The sequence below is a fragment of the Ixodes scapularis genome, unplaced genomic scaffold (genome assembly GCF_016920785.2).
Source record: "Ixodes scapularis isolate PalLabHiFi unplaced genomic scaffold, ASM1692078v2 PGA_scaffold6__148_contigs__length_123643588, whole genome shotgun sequence".
NCBI lineage: Eukaryota > Metazoa > Arthropoda > Arachnida > Ixodida > Ixodidae > Ixodes > Ixodes scapularis.
Genome location: NW_024609881.1, coordinates 89,700,751 through 89,723,636, shown reverse-complemented (window position 1 = coordinate 89,723,636; position 22,886 = coordinate 89,700,751). Strand labels below are relative to the sequence as shown.

The 22,886-nt window shown below is 44.5% G+C and overlaps 1 protein-coding gene across 1 annotated transcript; it reads left to right on the top strand.

Moving 5' to 3' along the window:
- Positions 1-5,475: 5,475 nt before the first annotated feature.
- Positions 5,476-20,964, top strand: LOC121045988. Its single transcript, XM_040499525.2, has 6 exons — positions 5,476-5,715; positions 6,814-6,908; positions 10,184-10,301; positions 11,443-11,586; positions 18,046-18,159; positions 20,803-20,964. Exons 1-6 carry the CDS (start codon positions 5,476-5,478, stop codon positions 20,962-20,964), a joined length of 873 nt encoding a protein of 290 aa, XP_040355459.1.
- The last annotated feature ends 1,922 nt before the right edge of the window (positions 20,965-22,886 follow it).

The window sequence follows — 22,886 nt, the reverse complement described above, 5'->3', positions numbered from 1 at the left end:
TGAAATGTGTGCTCATGCCGAAAAAAGTACTCTTTGCTGCTCCAAAATGACCGAGACCAATCACATCAGCTGTATTTGTTGTCCTGGAAACTAAATAAAGACAATTTAAGTGTTTTTTTTCCCTCTAACACAGAACCGCTTTAGTTTCGTCTAAGGGCTAGTTCACACATCTGCGTGTGTTTGTGACTGACTTCGTTAAGACCTCTAGTGAGCGCCTATGGTGGGATACTACGCTGGCGGCTGGTGCCATCTAACAGACAGCTCTAGCCCACTTCTGATCTGCGTATCTTACCTGATCCTTTCCGCGTTCGATTTTTACCCCAAGCTGGAAATAACTCTGACAATGTCGTAACTTATAAGCGACCATCTTTCATGCACAGCTTGTCTATAGTTCACACCGGAACCGTTCAGGGGCTATTCGCACACTTGTCGCTCGACCACCGTGAAAATTCTTGGTGACGTCATCAGATACGTAATCAATCACGTGATCGCTCCCAGCCGCCGCCGCTATTCGTTGTGCCCGCGCATGCGCAAGACCATCCGAGAGAGGCAATACTTCTCCTTCTCCAGCGCTCGCTGTAGAGGTCGGGAGGGGCTGTTGCTGTGACACGGGTAACGCTATGGCGTAAACACCTCGGATTTTTTTTGCCATTCTTTTCTCGGCCGTGATATGTTTGTAACAAGTAAATATAGGCCAATGTTTCTGGACCGTGTCGGTACGTTCTAGCCGAACCGCCGATCCACGTGACCCCCGACGTCCTCCTGTGCGGCACAAATGGCCACGGGCAGAGAAGCTTGTCCTGGGCCCTGGGTCACTTCTGCACGCACATCATCTACACGGGACCGCTGTCCGTCCTCCGAAAGTCGACGGGAACTGCAGTCGTCAGAATTAAAGGTGATAATAGAAACTATAGAGCTACTAAGTCAATTACGCTTTGAATAGAGTAACGACACTCAAGCTCTCTTGGTGCTTTAAGGCGAAACTCTGATACTCTCTGATTTGCTTCAAAGTTGACTTGATGTGTTGAGTAGGCACATCCGAACCAGCAAACCAAATTACAAGTCACAATATTTTTTTTTCTTTCTTGTTGCCATGTTATTGAAGTTACAATTTTGATCTGAGAGGCTGAGATGCTCTACTGGCAACATTGAAAACATGACGTCAGTTATTGTAATATGGAGCAATAGTGGGGCATTACAGCTTGTTCCCGACAGGTGACAAAAAGTCTAATGGTGTAAAATTAACGCAAAATAAACTCACGTCGGCAAACAAAAACATGCGCAAAATATTGTGTTTTTCAACTGCCTTGTCGACTTGCAGGTTATACAACACGACTTGCATTGAAGTTACGTGAGCGGCCATAGTTGTGGCCATGCTGCTCAGCGCTTAACCTCTGCGGTGCATACATTTTGCACTATCCAATTTATTTTTCTTGCTAAGAACATGTAAAAAAATTACCGCCAGTACTGTGTGATCACGTCACGTGCAAGTCATGTATATTTCTTAAGCAACTATTTCTACTAACGCTTATACATTCGCAACTCCACCCCGCCGCTCGCCCTCTCGCGGACGAATGGTGAACCAGAAGAGCGGGGACCGGGACGGCGGCGGAGACGGTGGCAGGAGCTGGCGACCTTGCTGCTGTTCTTGACAATGTGTTCGCGCATCAAGCGGTTTTCGTTAATTTTTAAATAATGAATTTACTTATTTATATATGGATACTGTTGGCTCATTGGCCGTTACAGGGGTGGATTTTCGTTAAGTACACACGGATAAACCGAGTGCGTTAAAGTAGGAATTGTTGTGCTTCGCTTCGCAACAGCGGTGCATGAAGGATCGGCCCGTCTCATTTCACGACTTTTCGTGAATCGGATACGATGCGGATTTCGGACCCCACGGTCGCCCGCAAAACCTGCACTCAACGTGACGGCAAAAGCTCGCGCTAGTTGTGCAAAGCTTTCGCGTAGGATTTAGGAAAGCTCTATCCTTTCTAGAAAGTAGGAGAGAACTGCTAGCGCTATGGTGTATCGAGCAATTGACATCGGGAATGGGTTCGCCTTTTATGCCCTGAAAGGCTGCGACAAGGAACACGACAGTTTACTCTAAGCACTTTTAAAAGAAAGACTACACGTACCTGATTTCAGTTAATTACAAAGTCAAATGAAGAAATGCTCGCAGCATTTTTAAGCGCGTCTGTGGATCGATCGTGAGGTGTGCTCATAGAACGGGCAGTTTCGGCGAGCCGGTTCGCGTTCATGCCAATAACGGAACACGGGTGTAGAATTCCGTATATTTGAATATTTATTTTGACAAAGCAATAAATTAAACTCATAAAATGCTGATGGCGTTATTATGCCGTTGTTGCAGTAAACACGGCAATGCTATGACGCGCGCTGAAAAGCATGCTTCAGGTGTGCAGCGCGAACTTCTGGCCGCGATGCCTCACCGTAGGGTGGCCTGAAGTTACGTTATGTTAAAACTGCCTACTAGTAAACATGACGTGGGATTATCACGTGTTGCAATGCACTAAAACCGCGAGGATGAGCTGTGAGCCTAGATATCCATACTGTGAACGGTGTCCTACAGACGCTTGGCGGTCACTTCGAGCAGCTGCCGTTTTAGAGCACTGGTGGCCTGGCACAGCGCAAACACCACGATATTTACACCACCCACAGAAATATTGTGCCACACACAATGACTGACCGGTGCCTAAAACGCGCTCGCCCTCCACAAAGCAAACCTCTCAAGTTCTGTGATGTTTCCGCAACTTCTAAGAAAAGAAAAAAAAAAAAACAGGCACGTTTTTTTAACGCACGTGAACATCTCCATCACTTGTGATAGGCTCCTGACCTAATCATTTAGGACTTGAAGCCAATTAAATTAATTTAAGCACACTGACCAGCATCAGCGAGCAAGCGCATGAAAAATCTGTCACCGTCTCTTCTACCATCTTATAATTACCGCCCCGCCATCTTTAAAGGGAAGCTGAAGCGGTTTTAAATATGAGAAAAAACACCTGAACCTAGCTAACGAGACTTCAGCCATCACGAATATCGTATTCGTTCGGTCATTTTCTGCGCGGATTAACCGGAAAAGCGCCTTCAAAGGAGCGCCGAAGCCACGCCTCTCCGAAGCAGAGGGAAAGGGGAGAGAGGAGGAAGCCCGTCAGCCGGCGTCACAAAAGACCGGTTGGAGGACCCCGCCGCGGATGGCCGCGCTTTCCTCGTAGGCTGTCTTTTCGAGCCGTCGTCGTTCTGCCGCTGCAAAGCGCTTGCTTTTATCCCTTGAGTGGTCGTGCTACTAACTCAATCGCCTGACGTGTTGATTCAATCAACACGTCAGGCGATTGAGTTGATTGTTTTCTTGTGTGTTCACGGGTTTGCGGAATTCTCGTGGCACCGAACCAAGTGACTCGTGCTGTGTTGCACGATGCCGTACTCCTGTGTAGCCGCCAACTTTCACGAACAGCGCTCGTCGCAGTTGTTCTTCCCGCTTACTGACTTTTCCACTTCGTCCCCGAGATTTTAAAGGGGTGGCGGGTTTGAGCACATACACCGTTTTTTGTTCGAAACGTGTTTCGGACGGCGCATATGAAAACTATGTACGTATGGGTTTGGGTCTGAAGAAGGCTCGCCTGAATCCGACGCTCTGCCGACCATCTTTGAAAGTACAAAGGCAATTCAGCGCATTAAAAGTCACAAGCCAAGAGGAAACGTAACTGGCTAGGAATTGTAGGTCGACTGTTCTAGAAAAAAACTGTTACGTTATTAGAATTGTGCAGTGTGCTAGAAAAGCCGCGATCATTTAGCCGAGTAGCGGGTTTCTATTCGCTCTCTTGTGTTAACCGCCTTAAATTAGTGTTTTAGTGTTGATTTCTTATATTGTCGAAGTGACCATATTTTCCAGACCGACTTCGGTCCGGGAAATCTGGGAAACAGAAGACAACAATCTTGGGTAGCCCAAGATTATTTTCTTTTGCTTTTAATCTACTCGGCTACCCAGTCACTTGGGAGAGGAGGGCTTGCTCTAATAAGTAGTCACGCAATTCATAATGCGACTTTCACGGTGCAACTTGTTTTAGCATAAGCTTTTTTTTTTTTTTCACAGTGGCTGACATTATTTGAGGTCACATAATTTTTAAACGTAAACCTAAATTGTGTTAAATTTTCCTTCCAAAGGTTCATATTCTCTTCAGGAGAGCCTTGTGGAAATACAAAGCATGTGACCTTCTGTTCTGAATTGAGTTCTTTTTTTACAAGTTACGCAGTGTTTTCCGTATAAAGTTTGTGTAATGCAACAATTCTTTGTGCAGTAGAAATGCGATCGGACGATGATAATGCCTGGTGGCGTTGTGATGCAGTCAACGAATCTTGGTAAAAGTATGCGAATGTAGAGGCCCAGGAAGCTTTAACGAATTCGACATAAAATTAAGGGGTGCGGGCAAACATCTCTGCTTTAGTTTGAGGCAAACAAGCTAAACGCAACAGAGGGTACTGCTATGACAAGGATGGACCTTTTGCGCAGTTATACGTATAGAGCCGAAGGACATGGCGTTGGCAGAACGGCGACCCAATCTTATCACCCGTCTCATTTCAGGGGAAGCTCTCCCGTCGCCCGAAGCCCGATTATACTATCCCTTCAAACCACTTCAGCCTTGATGAACAATGCAGTCTGCACGCTCACGCGTCCAGCAGCTGGCAAGCACGAAGGCCGATCTGTGCAGAATTCTTGTCCTCTGACGAACCGTTTTGGGAAGGGTCACTCTAATCCGGCTTGAGGCGTCCCGTCAATAGCACTCCGTTTATTGTCAACGTTTTAGGTTACAATAAGTAGCGGTCAGTACGTTCCTGAAGGTACAAAGCCGGCCATGTCGCTCGCGTCCGTGCAAGCGGTTCCTCGTCTCTGTGTTTATTACTGCGGGGGGTAATTTTCCTACTTTGCCAACGGCTGGAACGCGTACTTTGTCATGTCGAGGGTCGTCTGGACACATTCCTCTTTCGGATCCACCGAAAGATTTCGAAAAATCAGAAGCCGAACCCGATTTACAAGAGCAGAAGACCCGGCGCCCGGCTACTTCCGCAAGCGACGGAGCAAACGAGAATCGAGATGGTCCTTTTATGACGTCGTGGCACGTCACGCGTGGCTAGCCAATGGCGTGCCGCTGCGGCGATCGCTTCTGATTTCTTCGCTTTTTTTCGCGTTCAGGGACTATTTTGGGTCAAATGGTTGTGATATTTGGACTCAGCAGGCACAAACGCGTCAGAATCAACCATTAACTCATTTTTTTCAAAAAGCTCTTCAGCTTCCCTTTAAGGCGTTGGAGTTGCGAATACTCTCATAATATCCCGATTGAGCGCCCACCCATGGTGGAGCGATAAAAAAAAACAGTGTCGTACTTTTCGGGTGGGCGTTCGTTCGGAAACTTTGCGGTAATTAGATCGACCGTTTCTCTAAACGATGAATGCCGTTTCAAAATGAGTTTATTATATGTTCGTTTGTTTTTTCTCGTATTAGACCACCTCGGATTCCGTCCTTTTCGGGCACTGACAGACGTCAAGAAGCGTTACCTGTCCCTGTCGTGGACCTTGGCGCCATGGCAGGATGCAGACATCTTGGCGGCCCTCCTGGATTTCATAGGCAGCTATCATCTGACAGGCATAGAACTCAGGCTGAACAACATCAAGCAGGCGTACAAGTTTATCGCCTTCTGCGAGGTACAACGATGACTTGCACAAAAAAATTGCTGCGCATGCACTAAGCTTAGCTTTCTCTGGTTGGAAAGCGAATGGGCAGGCCGGTCATTCTTAAGCTGCAGTGGATACGAGAGGACTGGCCTCATGGGGCGATCTTTATTTTTTTTTTACATCACGCCGCGTATACCTATGACGGCACAAGTTATTTTTATGGCCATTCGTGTTTCACAATTGGTAGCGCGTACTATATTGCAAATGATCAATGGCTTTTAGTAAACGATAAGAAACCGGTCCTTCTCGTGGCGAATAAAAACAACATCCTTGTCATGCTTGTTTATAAGGTTACTATCCGCAACCGGGCTCGTTCGGAAAAGATTTTAATTAGTATGTTCAGCACTGAATGACAACCCAAAAGTGTTTGCGTCCACGAAAAAACACATCGAGATAGGAATAAAAACGGTAACAATCCATAGGGGAGCCCTACGAGTGGCTACCATCCTGGCAGTCCGCCATAAAAGTAGAGTAGACGAACTAGCGTGAAGAGCCACGGTGTTTAAACCCGTGGCTTCTGAGCCTCCCGTCGACAAATCGATGGTGACAGAACATGCGTTTGCCGTTTCCGCCTTGCCGCCGCCAGGGTCGGGCTGGTCTGCTGAGTTTCATGGTTGTGACGCCCCATCATGCGAGGATAAAGCGAACTAAATTAGGAAGTATATAAAGGGCTGTCCAAACAAAACACAACAAATGCAAAAAAAAATAAAAAATCAAGTGAACGTTGCAGAGCGCGCTTAGGTCTTCAGTGAGGACATCACTGAAGACTTTTCGCTGTCGTCTTCTCCCGTTTTCGGGAGGTTGGGGGTGACACCAACGACGGAGACCTTGACGACAGCCAGCAAAGCTTGTGAGTGGTAGTCTTGACCCACGTGATGAACCGACACCAAGCCTCTGCCCAAGGACAGAAGTGGAGGACAGCGATTTCCTCCGGAGGAAAGTCGCCACTTCCGGTACAGCAATAATGCGATTGCAAGAAACATGTCCTTTTTAGACAGCCCTTAATAAGCATGAACGCCATTTAATAGACCTTACATGTGACGCAATGACCTGCTCTTTGTCGTGCAGACCTTTGTGTCAAAGGCCCCAGCGGAAGACAGCCTCATGATCAGAGTGGACAAGGCGGTGGACATGACCGAGGACCTGCTCGGAAAACTGTCCCGGTGAGCTGTTTTTTTTTTTTTAATTAACAGAGATAAAAGACGAGGGTATAGGACAAGGTAAGACGAATGATGAGATGTGATATAAAATTCAGTAGAGTCGATTGCTGGGCTAGTTGGTTTTGGAATTTGGAATACATTTTAGCGCTCAAAAAACAGGGACAAAGAGGCGAGAAACAGACAGCACAGTGCGCTACTAACAACTGATTTTATTACGTGAAACGACACTTTTATACCATCGGAGTTTCTGATTTTGCTCCACCACTAGCCAACCCGGTGCCAGGCCGCGTCATTGAGGAACGCACGCTCCTTGTCCAGTAAATCAATTGAGGCCACGCTGACACATGCTGCACCACCCTTCTTAATCTCATCTGCCTCGACTATCTCCCTCACAGTTTTTTCCTTGTGCCGTGCCAGAATCTTGCTCTCGAAAAACAACGGCATACACTTGCACCTTTCACAATGATCAGACAGATGACCGTCCCGATAATTTTCTACTTTAAGTTTGTGCTCCCTCAGCCTATCATTAACACACCTACCTGTCTGACCTATATACTTGTTTCCGCATGATAAGGGGATCTGATATACTACTCCCTCCGCACATTCAACGAAGGGATCCCTGTGTTTTACCGCGCAGCCAGAGGGGCCTTACAAAAAGGATCTGTCATCCTACATAATCTACTAAGTTTGTTTGGTGCGGAAAACACTACTTTCACGTTTGATCTATTGGCCACCTTTTTCAAGCCATGCGCCGTTTTGTGAATGTACGGTATCACCGCGACCTTCTGTTTATCTCTGACAACCATTAGGCAAGGGCGATCTTCACTACGTAATCTTTTTAATACGATCTCTGCAACTGAGACCACTACATTCTTCGGGAAGCCAGCTGCCAACAACCGCCTATACTGCGTGCCCAGGCCTTCTGACATCACATGGTGGCATGATTTTTTGAGGGCGTTAAGATATATTAGTTAAGATATATTCGAAAAGATAAAAAGGTACGATAAAAGACATCATAAATATAAGAGAAATATAAGTTGATATATAATATAAAGGTAAGAAATAGGATAAAGATAATATAAGAAATGACAAAAATAATAGACAAGATAAAAAAAGCAAAGTATAAGATAACAGTGATAAGGCTTGATCGCGTGCCGAGGGGCTCTACGAAGCCTGAGTCAGAGAATGTATACTCACACGTACGTCTTCGCAACGCCCGAAACGTTTCATAAACATTGCGCAGCCGTTGCAAGAACGTTCAAAAATTCACCATGAGTATCGTGTGGACATGGCTAGAGCGTCGCAATGTACCATGTACATTCTGACAACCCGAGGATGTTCAATGGCCCATGAATGTCGCGCAGAGGGGCAGGACACCAACGCCATAGGATGTCTCGTTTGAGCAGAACACCCCGATGCAGCACCACAATATAATCAGTCTGCGAACGACCTCTTCTTCCACGGAACGTCATCAAACTCGAATGGCGCTGCTAACTCAACAACTAGACCCGAGCCAGACGCTGAGCGTCATTTTGACAGACTGACTGCAGACACGACTGCAAGCCCAATGACTTGCAGTCGTGTTCAGTCTGAGTCTGCGCTCGATCACACTGTGATGATGTCGAAAGTGGTGTTGCCTAAAGGCACCGGATCCTGGGAAAGTATAGCGCCGTCGCCTCATATTAACAATTCTTTACTTTCTTCGTGCCCCAGAACAACCTCGCGGATCTGGTGAGTAGCACAAGTTAGAAAATTTAAGAGATACAATTTATATACTTTGACAGATGATAAAAAAATGAAAAAGGTCCAACTCATCACGGTAAAGTCCTAAATAAGTCGCACAAAGCTAGTTCAGACTAGAAAAAGTCTTAAGTGTCTTGCCTGCCTTGCCTAGCCTTGTGCCTTACCTGCCTGCTAGCCGAACACATGCAGATACTAACATACGGACGACCAAAACCTCGCAAAGCGACTGACTGACCGGTTTAGGTTGCTATGGCAATCACCATTTCCGTCGTTTTGAATATTCCAATTGCTTCGAAAGGGCCATCCTGAACCAGTCGCGCCAAAATCGCTATAAAGCGCCATCGTACTGAGGGCGTTCTTCGGCAGTTTAAACGTTTTTGGCACTGTGTATGCAATCAACTTATCAATCATGCTTATCTTCAGAAGATTTTGCAATTGTATTGTTCGTCTTGCGTAATTCAAGACAGGGAAATTATTTTTTAACATGCCAAGCATCGACGCTGAATGAGGGGGTGATGCGAGGATGTGCGCTGGTCCCGCAGGTGTTTGACAAAAAAAAAAAAATCTGGGTATGCAAGAAATGTTTCTATAAAGCAACCTGTCACCGAGAATTTTGAGCGGCTCACCAGTAATGGAGAGGTAAAAAAAAAAAAAAAAAACCTGCTCATTCCATAGATTAAGATAGAGACCATGGGGGGGGGGGGGGGGGGGGTTGACGCTATTTTCCCAGCATCCAGTGAGTTTAATGTTACCCAATGTTCCTATATATCACGTGTTCCTGGATATCACGTGGACGGTCCCATGACATATGTCCCCCGTTCCAAGATGTCATGGGGATATCTGGGCAGGTACCGTTACGTTTTACTTGAGGGCTTACACTGCCTTGGTCTGTTAGAAATAATCAGCGATATTTGTCATAATATCAGTGTCATTAGGCCAACAGCCGTGTATTTTGTGACACTACGAAATCGTGCTTTCCTTCGCTACTGCAGTCGGAATTTCTCTTATTTTTTCTACGTCTAGATTTAACAACGGTCTTGCGTTTGTTGTTGTCAGTTCACCTGTTCGATCGATTACGGGAATTTAGGGAAAAATGAGACAAGCAAGATTGTTTTTACAGCGTTATTTTCACAATTTTTTGTTCCTGTAGCAGGGACCGCGTTTATGTGTGCCCGCGTGCAAAACTACGACATGAGAATAAATTAGCATATTGAGAAAATTGTTTTCTGGTTTAAGCTACAATACTTTGGTGGTGTCAAAACCTATGGGAAGTTAGAACAATGTTTCGTTGGAATAATTTTTTTTTTCGAAATAGCTACAGCTATAACCGTACTGGTTACCAGAACATGACACCATATGAAAGAAGTATAAAAAGAGCTGATAATGTGGCTCCTCAGTCCGAAGCAACAGCAAGTTACTTTCTGACCGAATGCTGGAGGGAGGTTTACGTGTGAAAAATACTCACCAATTAGTGACCAAACACAAGTTAAACCTTAGACGTCCAGTTTAAGACCGGGTACGCATTTACACTACAGGTTGTCCACGTTCCTCATCCTTGAGACACAGGGGGCCCGCATGGGGGCGCTTCATACCTTACGGTTTCCCAACCCGTACCAACCATACAACGGCTCCCACAGGCGAGACGTCTATCTGGTGAGGACTTCTCTTTTTAATCCAAGTCCCAAGGGAGTTTTTCTTCAACATCATAGCCCCGTTCAAACCAGAAACTCACTCGTGATCGGGATCTCCTAGATCCGAAGCTCATAGGGCTGGAGCTTATGCTTCATCTACCAGACGCTAGAGCAGGGCACAGATTAAATGATGACTCAGCACTCGTGTCAAATTCGTACTTATTGAATTCAAATGATCTCATGAACTTGCATCGTTAGAAAGAAAAAAGTTGCAGCCCGGGAGGCAAATGTTTTCGAACATACCATGAAATGAATTTTGGGCTGGGATAAATGAGTTTAGATTGGAATTTTACTCAGCATACCGTTTAGTGGGCCAAAAGAAAAATAGTACACGAGGGTATAAAGCCAAAAGCCTGCTTTTCGGTACGAACATTTGAAAATATATCAGACTATTTCTTTCCTTTGAAAGTACAGCTTCTTTTCATTTTGATGCATCCTCCATGCGCAAGCAGATCAGCCAAACCCAGCTCACAGATTGACACGAGCCACAGCATCCTATATACTGACAAAGCCTGGCAGATCGCCACGAGAAGCAGCGACCGAAATGGAAAAAGTGGAGCGGCAGACAACGGATGAGAGGAGAGCCATGTGACTGGCGCCCCGCTGCGGCGAGACGCCAAAACACACGTCTCCCGAACGAACAAGTGTGTTTCGGGTCCTCGCCGCTGCAAAAGCTGTGCGCTGACGTACAGGTTTCCCGAAAAATGCTCTGTGTTACCAGATCCTCGCGCTCCAAATCTGCGACCGGGCACTCTATGGCTCCGTCGTCGAACTGCCAGGCTTTGTGAGTATAGAGGAGGCTATATGCACGAGCACTGCATTACTCGAACGTGTGCGCTCATTAACAATCAAACTGTCGACGAATCTTTGGATTTGCGTTCGTGGCCAATAAGTGCAGTGACGGCACTTTTCGTCACTCGCGAATGACAAGTTCCACGGTGGGCTTAAAAAAAACACGGTAGAAGCTTGGAGTCACCGTATCCGGTGCGCAAGCACGCCACGGCCACGTAATGTCTTATTTAGCTTTTGAGTCGAGGAGGAAAGCTAAGGAAGAAGAAGGTGAAAACAAAATGTTTCATGGTCTCTTTAATGATCTGCCGCAGAGATATCGGCTGTGGAATGTGCAAGCCTGGAAGACGCGACTGCGCGCGGACAACGTTTGCTTCAGCATCTCCCTGACGGTCATCAAGGGTCTCAAAGGAGCCAGACCTGGACTCCTGGGTTACTCCTACACAAACCTCAAAGAGGTACGGCACTCATGTACTCACTACGACATTTTAGTATGTAATTCTGCGTATCTTCAGCCTGCGGGTTAAGTTGGGAGACGCGGGACGTGCTACGTGTTTTGAGCTGTGCTGTGTTTTCATTTATTCGCTTTTTCTGAGCTCAAGAGTCACGTCAAACCTTTTTTCAGATTTTGTAAACTTTTCTTTTTCGCTAAGTTTAGTGAGAAAACGCTCCCCGTTGCATTTAGCGGGACATGTAATCCATAGAGTTGCTATAATGTACGCTAGAGGTTCAACTGGCACTAGTGTGCTGATGCAAATTGAAGCGGACAGCAACCAGTCGAAAGTTGACTTCCGCTAATGCATTTCTACGGGAAAAAGTGAATGCATTTTCTCCCTGCGCATGATTGTAAGAGCAGGTATCCCAAATAATTCGTACCAACAAGGTGTCTAAGAACATTTCTTAGCCACGCAGACCAAATAATTGGTCATTTACGGCTTTTTTTCTTACAAATTTGTGACATTAAACATAGTGCTAAAACAGCTTCACCCATGCATTTAGGTCCACCGTCGGACATTGTTAGCGCGAACACGGCGTCGGCGCTTTTTAGCATGGGGGATATACGTGCCAAACGAACGAAGGACATCTGGAAAACGAAGAGGGACGGCAAGAACTACGCAGTAACCCTGGATCAGTAACTCCCTGTGCATGTAAATGATCAAGATGCTTGATTCTTTCTGCTCATGAATATGTGAGAAGATGCTTGTTCTACGTTCAGATCATCACCCACACGCTCGAAATCTTTAAAAACAGGGAGACACCAGAGACCAAGTGCGCGATAAAAGCTGCCCGGCATAGGAAATAAAACAAAGAAACAAAAACACCTTCTCTAACCCAAGTTTTTTATACTTTACGTTTTGAATGTTTTTCACCACTTGTAAAGAAGCATGACGGTGTCATTTTGATATACGTGACAGGAATGCTATATTAGTAATATATAAGTGCCACCGGAATGCTTGCGAACCTTGAACAAACTCTACAATCCTTTCGATCGCTAGTTTACTTAGATTCGTTGTTCGTGTTTACAACTTTACACGCTTTCTGCGGAACACAGGTTTGGGTCTGAAATTTAGCGAAGTTACGCGCCGTTCACTGGTGAAGAAATATGATGTAACTAAAGCAATTACACTTTTACAGTGTTAATAAAGGCACATACTATTCGCTAGGACCCAAATAGCGAAAGTGTTCCATGTTGCACGCGCGTTTTCCGAATGCGCAGGAGCACCGCGAATGTAGACTGGTTGCTGTCTGTTTCAATAGACCGGTCTCACCAAGCCTTTCACGCATGCGTGACGCCGCCATAACTGTAGTTCGTAGGAGGCAGTCGTCAGTTCACGAGACAGCTCATGCCGCTTCGTGCTCTGCTCGCGCAGACCTCCAGCAGGGTTATCGCACGTGCAGAAAGACTACAGCTCCCACGATGCATGTCGGCAGCGGTGGCATACTCAAACTATATCTGGTGAGACCGGTCTATTTGTGTACCGGACGTCGCATAGACACTAGCGCCAGCTGAATCTCTAGCGTACATTATAATAACTTTGTGATGTAACCTTGGCGAGCGTGAGATGATATTTTGTAACCTGATGACTATTCGTGAATATTTTTCGTGGCGTGCAGTTTCTCGTAGCTCAACGATTTTTCGTTGCGTGGTGGTTTCTTTACCTTATGTCGCTTCACACTTTCCTCGGGGATTCCAGCCGATAAACAGATTATCCGTTAAAAATTTTGCTACGGTACTTACCTAACAAAACTGACTCGCGTAGAATGATTTCTGGTCGGTAAACCTCCGCGCAATCGTTGATGTCCAATGCGCATATTTCATGGGCGCGACGATTATATCAGAACCCAAAGAGTTTTTGACAAAATCGCACGACATCCTCAGTTCATTTGCGTGAGTTACGACGTCGTTCTCTCTGTCGTAACGCTTCCACGAATGGCCGACCCGCTAGCGGCATTTTGAAACGCAAATGTATATGCCACTAAAGAAGGCGGCTCATTATTGGGTGTTTTTTTCTTAGACATTAAAGATTGAATTTAAAAAAAAATCCATCTAAGCTACCCTATTGCGGTTTGTGCAGGTAAGTTATACGGCCAGGGGGACATAATATCCTTAAGATAACCCTTCTAAGTGTTTAGAATAAGTTAACTAACTTCTTAATTACAAAAAAAGAAAAGTATGGTTTCAGTGAGAAACTTGCTGAGCGTCATCAAGAACCCCGAAAACTGTCGTTTTGAGAAGGACTTGGAGCAAGTGAGAAAGGTGGAGCGCTAAAATGACCACCTCGTGCGGCAGGAGCGAGGCTACGGGTGCGTAAGTGTGCCCGCGTGTTTGTTTCGTATCATTCGTGTTTTCTCCCCACCAGCCTTTTGCCTGTTTCAGGAATGGTAAACTTAGTCATTATTCGACTTAGAGTGACGATTAGCCTTCTATACCTTGTTTTTCTGGTCGTATAACTCACTCGCACAGAGAGCATTACATAGCTTTCTCCACTTGAAAAACAAACCTTTAAGAAAAGAAAGAGAACACCCTGTGTCGTCGTCGTCCGTACGTAAAGTAGGTGAACTTGTGACATTTATTGTAACTTAAAACTTGAAATAAGAGAGAAACCACATAAGCACACTAGAAAATAATCAGTAACAAGAATATACAAATCAAAAGGCCACACAACATGTCAAACATTGTTTCTATATAGAACGGTTCAAAGCAAACGAGAGTGGCTACTCATTATCCATGCTATTACAATTAAATGATACATTCTCACACCATTCAAATTTTGTGCATAAGTCTTCTGGAAATATGCACCGAGTTTTGTCCTCACACCTTGCAGATCGCCGACGGTTGACTGCACAGTTCTTGCACCTCACTGATGTAGAAACGTCCGCACTGGACCAGCAAAAAACACAAAAAACATCGATGGCACAATTTTCGAAGGCAGCACTTTTTTTTACTAGTTCGACGTAACTGTTAATCAGTTTGCACACTGCGTAGGGACCACACAGTTTAAGGTTGCAGTTTTGAGTTTGCCGGCACGCACTCACTGTTGACCTTCTAAATTTCGGGACACAAAGCGGTACGTGCATGGCTTGACACGTGTATATGCAGTTACTCTGGGCTTTCGCAAATCTTTTCTAGGGCAAAGTTCAAAGCGCCTTCCTCCATTATTTTCTTCCACACGTGTGGGGATCGGATGCTCTTTAAGGGTTTACCTTCGCTCACTTTTTTTTTTCTTGAGCTCCCAGAAACGCGTGAGCTTCTGTTTGGCAACTGAGAGTAGAACGATCCCTTTCACTTTCGGTCTGAATGCCTCAACGAAGCTTTGCGTTTTCGTTATGGAGTACAATCCTGTATTTGTCAAGTTATACATGGATGCCCGGTGCTTGAGCACGCCGCCCACTCCATCACACGACCTTTTCCAGTGCCATGATGCGAAGAATATCCACTACACGACGACATTCTTTTTTTTTTTTAATTCGTACATCGGGTGCCTGTTTTTGAAGTGGCTTGGAGCACCGTCTGAGATATAAACGAGTTGCGTGAAAATAGGCAATACTTCCTCCAGTCGCCCTTCGACGACGTTGAGCGCAAAGAGCGCATGGGACGACCCATGGGCGAAGTCGTCGTTCACTGTGTAGCCACGCAGGTGAAGATGGAAACCATCTTGCTCTTCCAATGATGTCCTTGCACCGCGCGCTGGATTAAGACACTCCAGTTTTCAGCAAAATCCAAGTGCAAGATGACGGCACGTGACTTCACATGCGCTTTTTCGAGCCATGTGGCTCTTCGCTGGGCGCGTCTGATGAAGAAGTGGGGAATAATTTTTTTTTGTCCACTTTTGAAACCCGTTAAAAAACAAAAAAACGTGGCATCCAATTTGTTTTATGAATTTATTATTGCATTTTTACGATGCAAGCTCCAGTATGTCTTCGAGCTCGAGTCTTAGCTTAGCCAGCGATGCGTCATTTTTCTTCAAACAGACTTCACATTCTAGCAAAAAGAAGTCTTGTGAAGGTGTTTTGTTTTTTTTTTCAAAAACGTTAACAAAAATAAAAATATATTTTTGAAATCGTAGAGGCGGACAATGCCGGTAAGGTAGCTGTATTTTAGTCAAATTAACACACATTTTACAGGATTGCGGCTTGGATAGAAAACAAACAAACAAACTATTTCATTTCTAGATTGTTTTTTCTTGTAGTCGACTAATCTATCCAAAAGAATTTAAAAAATAAAAATTTACAAAAAATGCGGTTTTTGAGGTCAACTTCAAACTTTCAACATTTGTTATTTCTCACAACGTTTACGTGAAGGTGGCGGAGCGGCTAGTCAACAGATCATGATAGTATTATCATATCTATACTGGGCTTGCTTTGGGCTTTCTGTAGAGCTAAAAAAAGAAAATTTACCTTAAGTACAGACAAAGTAAGGACCTGTCAAAGTTGACCAAAAATCGAGCTGAACGACGAGTTTTGACATTTTATTTAAAAATATTTATAAAATTCCTACAAATATTTGAATAAATCAAGGTATCTTTATAGTACCTATTAAATGAGGAAACAAGTTAAAATGGTGAAGAAAAAAGCAGTAGTGGTAGCAGAGGTTGTCAGAACACGCGACCTGCGACGGCAGGTAAAAATGCTACTGTCTGCCACAGCGGCTTCTACGCTTCGTAACTCGAGAACAAAAAATGCGTGCAACATGCGGTTTGCGTCCTCCGAAATTTGAGAACTGCCCCCAAAACATATATTTTGTTTTGTCAAAATTAAATATTAGACCCGTTCAGCCTGCCCGATTTCAGATGAAACCACCCATATATATATACTATATATATAACCAAAGCTTGTGCAAGCTGTTCCTTCCCCTCCGAAACAATACAGAAAAAAACATTTTTTCTTTTGTGTTATTTTTTGGGGGGTGAGGAGTTTTGTTTAAAGGGGCACTGATCCTCCTCATTTTTTAATTTTTTGTCGGGCGATTTTTAATATGGTGTCAGAAGACTACGCAATCAATATTTTGCTGCAGCGACATGCATATTTTTAGTAATGTCAAAAAAAAACGTAACTGCTCGAAACTGAAACCAAAACTGGACTGGGAAGGAAGAATAAATATAGAGGAGAAAGTCACCGAAAGTCACGTGGCTGTGCAACTTTTTTTTTTCTTCTAATCAACGTATTTGCAGTTTTTGAGAAGCCAGAAAAAAAATTAGTATAATATTTTTTGTCTATTTTTAGTATTGAGTTTGTGCCATCATGACCCACGACTTCGATTATATTTGGTGGTTGTGTCTAAACCATAGAAAACGGCACGTGACCACGAAGAAGAGAGTGAGCGCTACTCAAATCGGCCAGTTCTCGATCGGCGGTTTTCTGGCGGCAAGAAACCGAATTTCGAGCCGCAAACTGTGTTCTAGGTAGCTGGGCTTTCATATGCCATGTACAAGGAAAACTCTTGGCGAGCATAAATACCCTGTCAGTGTCCCTTGAAGGTGGGACACTACCCAGAAAAATAATTCTGCTGAAAATGTGGTTTAAAAGAAAATGCCCTATTTACATCCATCAACATCTAGAGAGTTTTCACAGAAAGCTTCCATTATTTACACAACATAGTTATATTTTTATAAATTATTTTCGGTCCACTGATGCTAAAGAAAAGGTAATGGTTCGAGCACCTCGAACACGTTTATCTCCGCTCCACGTTTTGACATAAATTTCACCTTGAGGAAACTATCGTTGGGTAACAAGACGAAAGGAAAGGCTCACTAATGGACAATGAAGCTGTGGTATTGTTTTTGTTTCTTTTTACTTTATGGATGTCTTTTATAAATGATGTTAAGATTTTGTCGACAAGACCAAATGCAAGACATTTATCTGCTTTTTCAGCGCAATGTTAGCATAAAATAAATTACTTTTTGGAAAATTTGTTTTCACAGTTGCACTCTCCAGGCATACATACTGCTGCGTGTCTAGCAAAGCAAAATGTTGGGTATTGCGTTAGTTTTCTAACGATAGTTTTGCTAAACAATGTCAGTCCGTTCCCGATAAAAACCACCCTAATTTATTTCACAATTCACGTACACAGATGAAAGTTTCCTCTGCATTTTCTGCCTCACAGCTGCCAATAAATATACTGTCGATTTCATTCATATTAAGCAGAAGGCTCAAAAGTTGATTCTTTTGGGCGTTGTTTTTCTTTAAAACACCTTGCACACTATTTTTTTTTTCTTTAAGTGCCAGCGCAGCATAATTTGTAAAAGCGAGTTCCAGTCTCACAGCGCGCTTTGAGGCAAGTATCTTTCAGGGCAACATGATTCGGGTTTGTAACTTCGGCCTTGCCCTCGTGTCAAGTGAAACAAACTAGTGATTTTTTAACATGGCGACGTCTAGCTTCGTATTAATTTACAAATCTGATTTCTTTTTCGTCGAAGGCTTGTCGATTGCACAAGATTCAGACGGGAGTCGAGTGGATGGCCCTGTCTCGCTACAAGCAGAACCGAACGGTATTCTACGGATACGACAATAAGAAAACCATCACCAAAAAGGTAACTCTCATATCGTGTACCACTGCGGACAATATAAGCTACCAAAGCTTGCATATCGTTTTATGTTTCTTCAGAATACCCTATAACAGAGTCCTTTTATAGTGCCTAAAAATTATTGTCGGTACTTCTCTTAATTGTGCGGAATTCACGTGGCGCATTTTTTCCGTCCTCCACAAATGTTAACACCGTGTTCAACCAGTACATATAGAGGACTAGGCCTGCTAGTGACGTAATTGTTAGTGGATTTCCGACCCGCCCCCAAGCGGCAAATGGGCTAAATAAAGCTCGACAAGAGTATATTCGCAAAGCAACAAACGCGTAGAGTTTCAGAGTTTTTTTTGTTTGTTTTTTTGCTACTTGTGGTCATGTCATGGGGGTGCACAAATGATGACGTCATTCGCAGGCTTTGTCCTCTATAGGTGGTATTGATATCCGACAGAGCAAAATGGGCGATAACCCGCCTGCGCCCTTCCCGACACCGCCGAATACATACCTAAAGCCGAGGAAGTCGCATTTTTATATCGTATAACTATCGCCGATTTCGCCCGCTCTATACGCTTGGCACCGAAATGGCGGCGTCCACAAGGCATTCGAGGAATGGAGTGCGCATACTGTAGGCGTATATATATATATATATATATATATATATATATATGGTGTCTGAAATAGCCAGGCTCGTTCTAAATTGGGCCGTAAAAATCGGCGCCTGCACGTAGCAATCTAGACTTTTCGTCAAAGCTGTATTTTACAGGTCGGTTTTATCTTGCAGAATTACAAAGCGTAGCTACCTCTCGGTAAAAATAGGGCCAAGAAACTTTCCAGGGACAGAGACGGACGGTGACGCAGACGACCGAGTCGAGTGGGAGCGCTCGCTTGGCGCACGTATTGATAGATGGCGCAGATGGTCCACTAAATCAGTAATTTTCAGAAAGACTTTGAGGACGTGAGAAGCGTAGTATATATATCTTGATGAGGGTTCCAGGCAGTGACTTTTGCCTTCGAAACACTATAGTGCATGAAATGCAGTATTTAGGAAGTTATCATTAATTTGTTTATTAGAAGACTATATACGGTGTTGTACATTATATGTTACGTACGTGGCATCAGTATACGTGTGCACTATATATAAATATATATATATATATATATATATATCGAAAGTAAAGGGGTCAGGACTCAGGTGGCGTTGGGTCACGTGACATCAGTTTTCCCGCTAAATTTATCGGGAAAACTACATTGGTTTGTATTTCACATGACATTGCGCACGTGTTGATAGATGGCGCAGATCAATTTCCCCGCCAGATGTAGCGAGGAACTGAATTGGTGTATTGATCGTGTGACGTTAATTTTTCCGCTAAATGTTACGGGAAAACTAAATCGATCAGTAGGTGACATGATGTCAGGTCACGTGACATCAAATTTCCCTCTAAATTTAGCGGGGGAACTTGATTTGTATATAGGTCACGTGACATCGATTTCCCCGTTAAATATAGCGGGAAATTCACGGCCGGACGGACGGACGAACTATTTTTGGAATTGGTTTTTAGCATTAAAAAGCATTTTATGCTTTAATATTTATAGCTTTTGAGGGTTCTAGGCGAGTCAAGCGCTAATGAAGACGAGACGCGATCAAACGCAAGGAGCTCGCCCTTGTAGACGTTGCTGATAAAATGGTTCCACGAAACGCCTTTTTTTTTTTTTTTCTTTTTTTCGGCAAGCCGTTTTTGGTTATGTTGATAAGCAGCGTCTTTAGCGTTCGAGATATCTTTACACGCGGACGCTTAATTACTGGCGTCGTTTTTTGGGGGTTGGTGTCGGTGAAACGCCGAAGCACATGTCGAGTGGCTCTGTCGATGACAGAATTCGGTAATATAGGATCGGGTCCGTATTTAAACAGCATAAATACAAGCTTAGTCCGATTTGTTTTCTTTTTTCGGAGTTGCCCCACGGCGGCATCTATAAACCGGCACACTGTTTACAAACAAGCTCGCGTTTGCCCAGACCGGGTGTGGGCACTGCGCGTGCGCAGAAACCGAATTGAAGAAAAGTGAAGCGTCTGCGCATGCGCAGTGTCGTCGACAGCGCCACCGCAGCTGCGTGACGTCAGGGCGGCGTGATGGTCTATACTGGGGCCTTTATGACCAACGACGGGTTGAAATCTCGAATCGAGTGTCAGATGACGCTTCTTTGTGTCGCCAACTACACGGAGCGCAAATTTGTCTGCTTCATTTGCACTGGTTGTGGTGACGTCAGAACGCCGAGCGCTCTGATTGGCTCTGATTGAAGGGTAGTGGGTAGACCTCAAGGCATCTTGCTTTGAGGTCTACCCACAACCCTTTAATCAAAGCCAACCAGACCTCGGCGTTCTGTCGTCACCACAACCAGTGCAAATGAAGCAAACAAACTTGTGCTCCGCAGAGTACGTCAGAGGCAGTCCATCATGACACAAACAAAAAATTGACCAAGCACAAAACACACACTCCGCGAAAAAAAAAAAAAAAAAAGATACACTTGGGAGTGCAACGAGATTTCGGACCGGAAGTATGTCATGTGGGCCCGCCCCTACACGGTCTCTGTTTTCGCGTTACTTATTGAATCACGCGCACAACAAACATGTCCGGATTTTTTTTTTTTTTTTTGCAGTTGTGGCGGGTGTCCCACGAGTTCCCGAACTACTGCGTTTCGGTGTACGACGTGGAGAATGACGACTTCGAAGGCTTCTGCCCCAACAAGAGCACGCCGCTGTTGAGAATCATCAGAAAACTCGTCACACCGATTACGCACTCGAGATTCATGTTGATCTGATCATTGGACGCGCTTCTCCGCAGCACTTTAGTTTACAGAGAGAAAATGTATAAAAGTCAACGTTACACAAATTTAAGCGTTTTTACTTCTTCTTTTTCTTTGGTTTTAGTGGAGCCAAGTTTTATTTTGAAGTGGGGCATTTCGTAATCGAGGATTCAACCAGTGCTTCTGAACGCGCCAAATGATCCATCATACATCACCGCAGCCCCATTTGCCTGGCAAATTAAACCACACTAACGTTTTCCTGGCAAACTGGACACGAGAGTGTTCTAGGGAACCGTTTTTGCACATCCGATACGGGTATACGATGAGCCTCCGGTACGAACTGCACATCCGCTAGCACAGGAGACTCGCATACACGCAGTACGTACCTCAGGACCCATTGTCGTATCAGACGTGCAAAAACATTTCCCTAAAACTCTCTATTGTGAAAGTTTCCACGGTAGGCTAGTTCATTTTATTGAATGCATGACGTAAAGAGTTTACTGCACTGGACGGGTGCGGTGCAGGCCCAGACGAATTGGCCATTAAAGACCCCAACAGAAGTACACTATCTGCACTTTTCTGCACAAGTGCAGGCTAAAACAGGTAAATCTTACGAGCCCTGTATCTGCCCTGTATCTGCTCTTTCTGCCCCCTGTACGTAGCACTGGTTGGGATTCGTAGAGGAGCAATCTGTTCAGTATTGAACGTGCGTCACGCAGTTGATTACGCCGCCGCATGCCTGTAAAATATGATCATTCAAATGAAAAGGGGCAGGGATTTAAACGCCAAGGTCACCGGCGCGAGCTTTCGCTTTATCTTCTCCGAGCGGGCAGCTGTTCACAACCAAGCCCGCGCTTGCACACACCAGGTGCGTGCAGAGACCAGATTCGCATGACGTACAGAGCCTAAAGACCAGCTTGAACTTAAGAGAGGAAAACATGGAACTACAGATATAGAAAAAAAGAGACCGCTGGACTACAAACTGTTATTTAATACTTTTTTCTCTTCGTGTACCTTGACCATCTGCCTCTTTTTTATCTTCATTCTAAAAGTTATAAATACAATTTGGTTTGAAATGATTCCCATTGTAGCCGGACGTAAAACGCAGCAAACATTGTTTTTCACGTGTGTTTAGCTTGATGAAAGCCACGCGGACGCACATTGCTTCGTTTTCTTCGACGGCCATAGGTTCAAGCATCTTTCGTGCATACGGGCTTTTGTTCCTCGCAAGGATGGTGATGCTGCTGAACGCTGCACTGCATTTACGGGTGCGGCAATGAGCTGGCAGATGACCTGCTGTGGTTTCCTTGACAGATGATGTACGCTCTTTTGTCCTAGCATTTACGCACCTGCCAGTTTGACCGATGTAACATCTGCCACATGATAGGAGAATGTGGCAAACAACCAACTTCTATATCACACGGGACATATTCTGTCTTGTGAGAAATGTTGGACGTGTTTTCTGGTGGATGTTGCAGTTTACTTTGCGGCACGTAAAATGCTCCTTGTTTAGAGTAGAGCACACGACCCTAATGTCCTGTCTCGCGGCTCTTCTTTAATTTGTGGGTTAGGCCATGAACATGGGGCAGAACATGAATGAATACAAAAGTCAGTATGCGCAAGAGATGCTTGAAACTGCATGACCGCCGAAGAAAACGAAACATGCGTCAGCATGCATAATTAAACAGCGCACAAGGAGAGGGACAGAAAAGGAAGACAGAACAGGCAAGCGCTGACTCGCAACTGACGATTTACTATGAAAAGGAGAAGGAAGAAAACTACACACATGAACATATATCGGAAAAGAGAAAGATGTGAAAAAGCTAATAAATTAAATAAAATTACACCTAAAATAATTATAGCTGAAAAGGAAAACAAAATAAAATGAAAATCAATCTCTCAAAGTCCTAGGCATGTCCAGTGCCGGCACTCCGAAA

Excerpts from the sequence above, each read along its gene's own strand:
- LOC121045988 (XM_040499525.2), top strand. The coding sequence starts at position 5,476 with ATGAGTTTATTATATGTTCGTTTGTTTTTTCTCGTATTAGACCACCTC. Across the intron at positions 5,716-6,813 it reads AGTTTATCGCCTTCTGCGAG|ACCTTTGTGTCAAAGGCCCC; the intron begins GTACAACGATGA and ends TTTGTCGTGCAG. Across the intron at positions 6,909-10,183 it reads CTGCTCGGAAAACTGTCCCG|GTTGTCCACGTTCCTCATCC; the intron begins GTGAGCTGTTTT and ends TTTACACTACAG.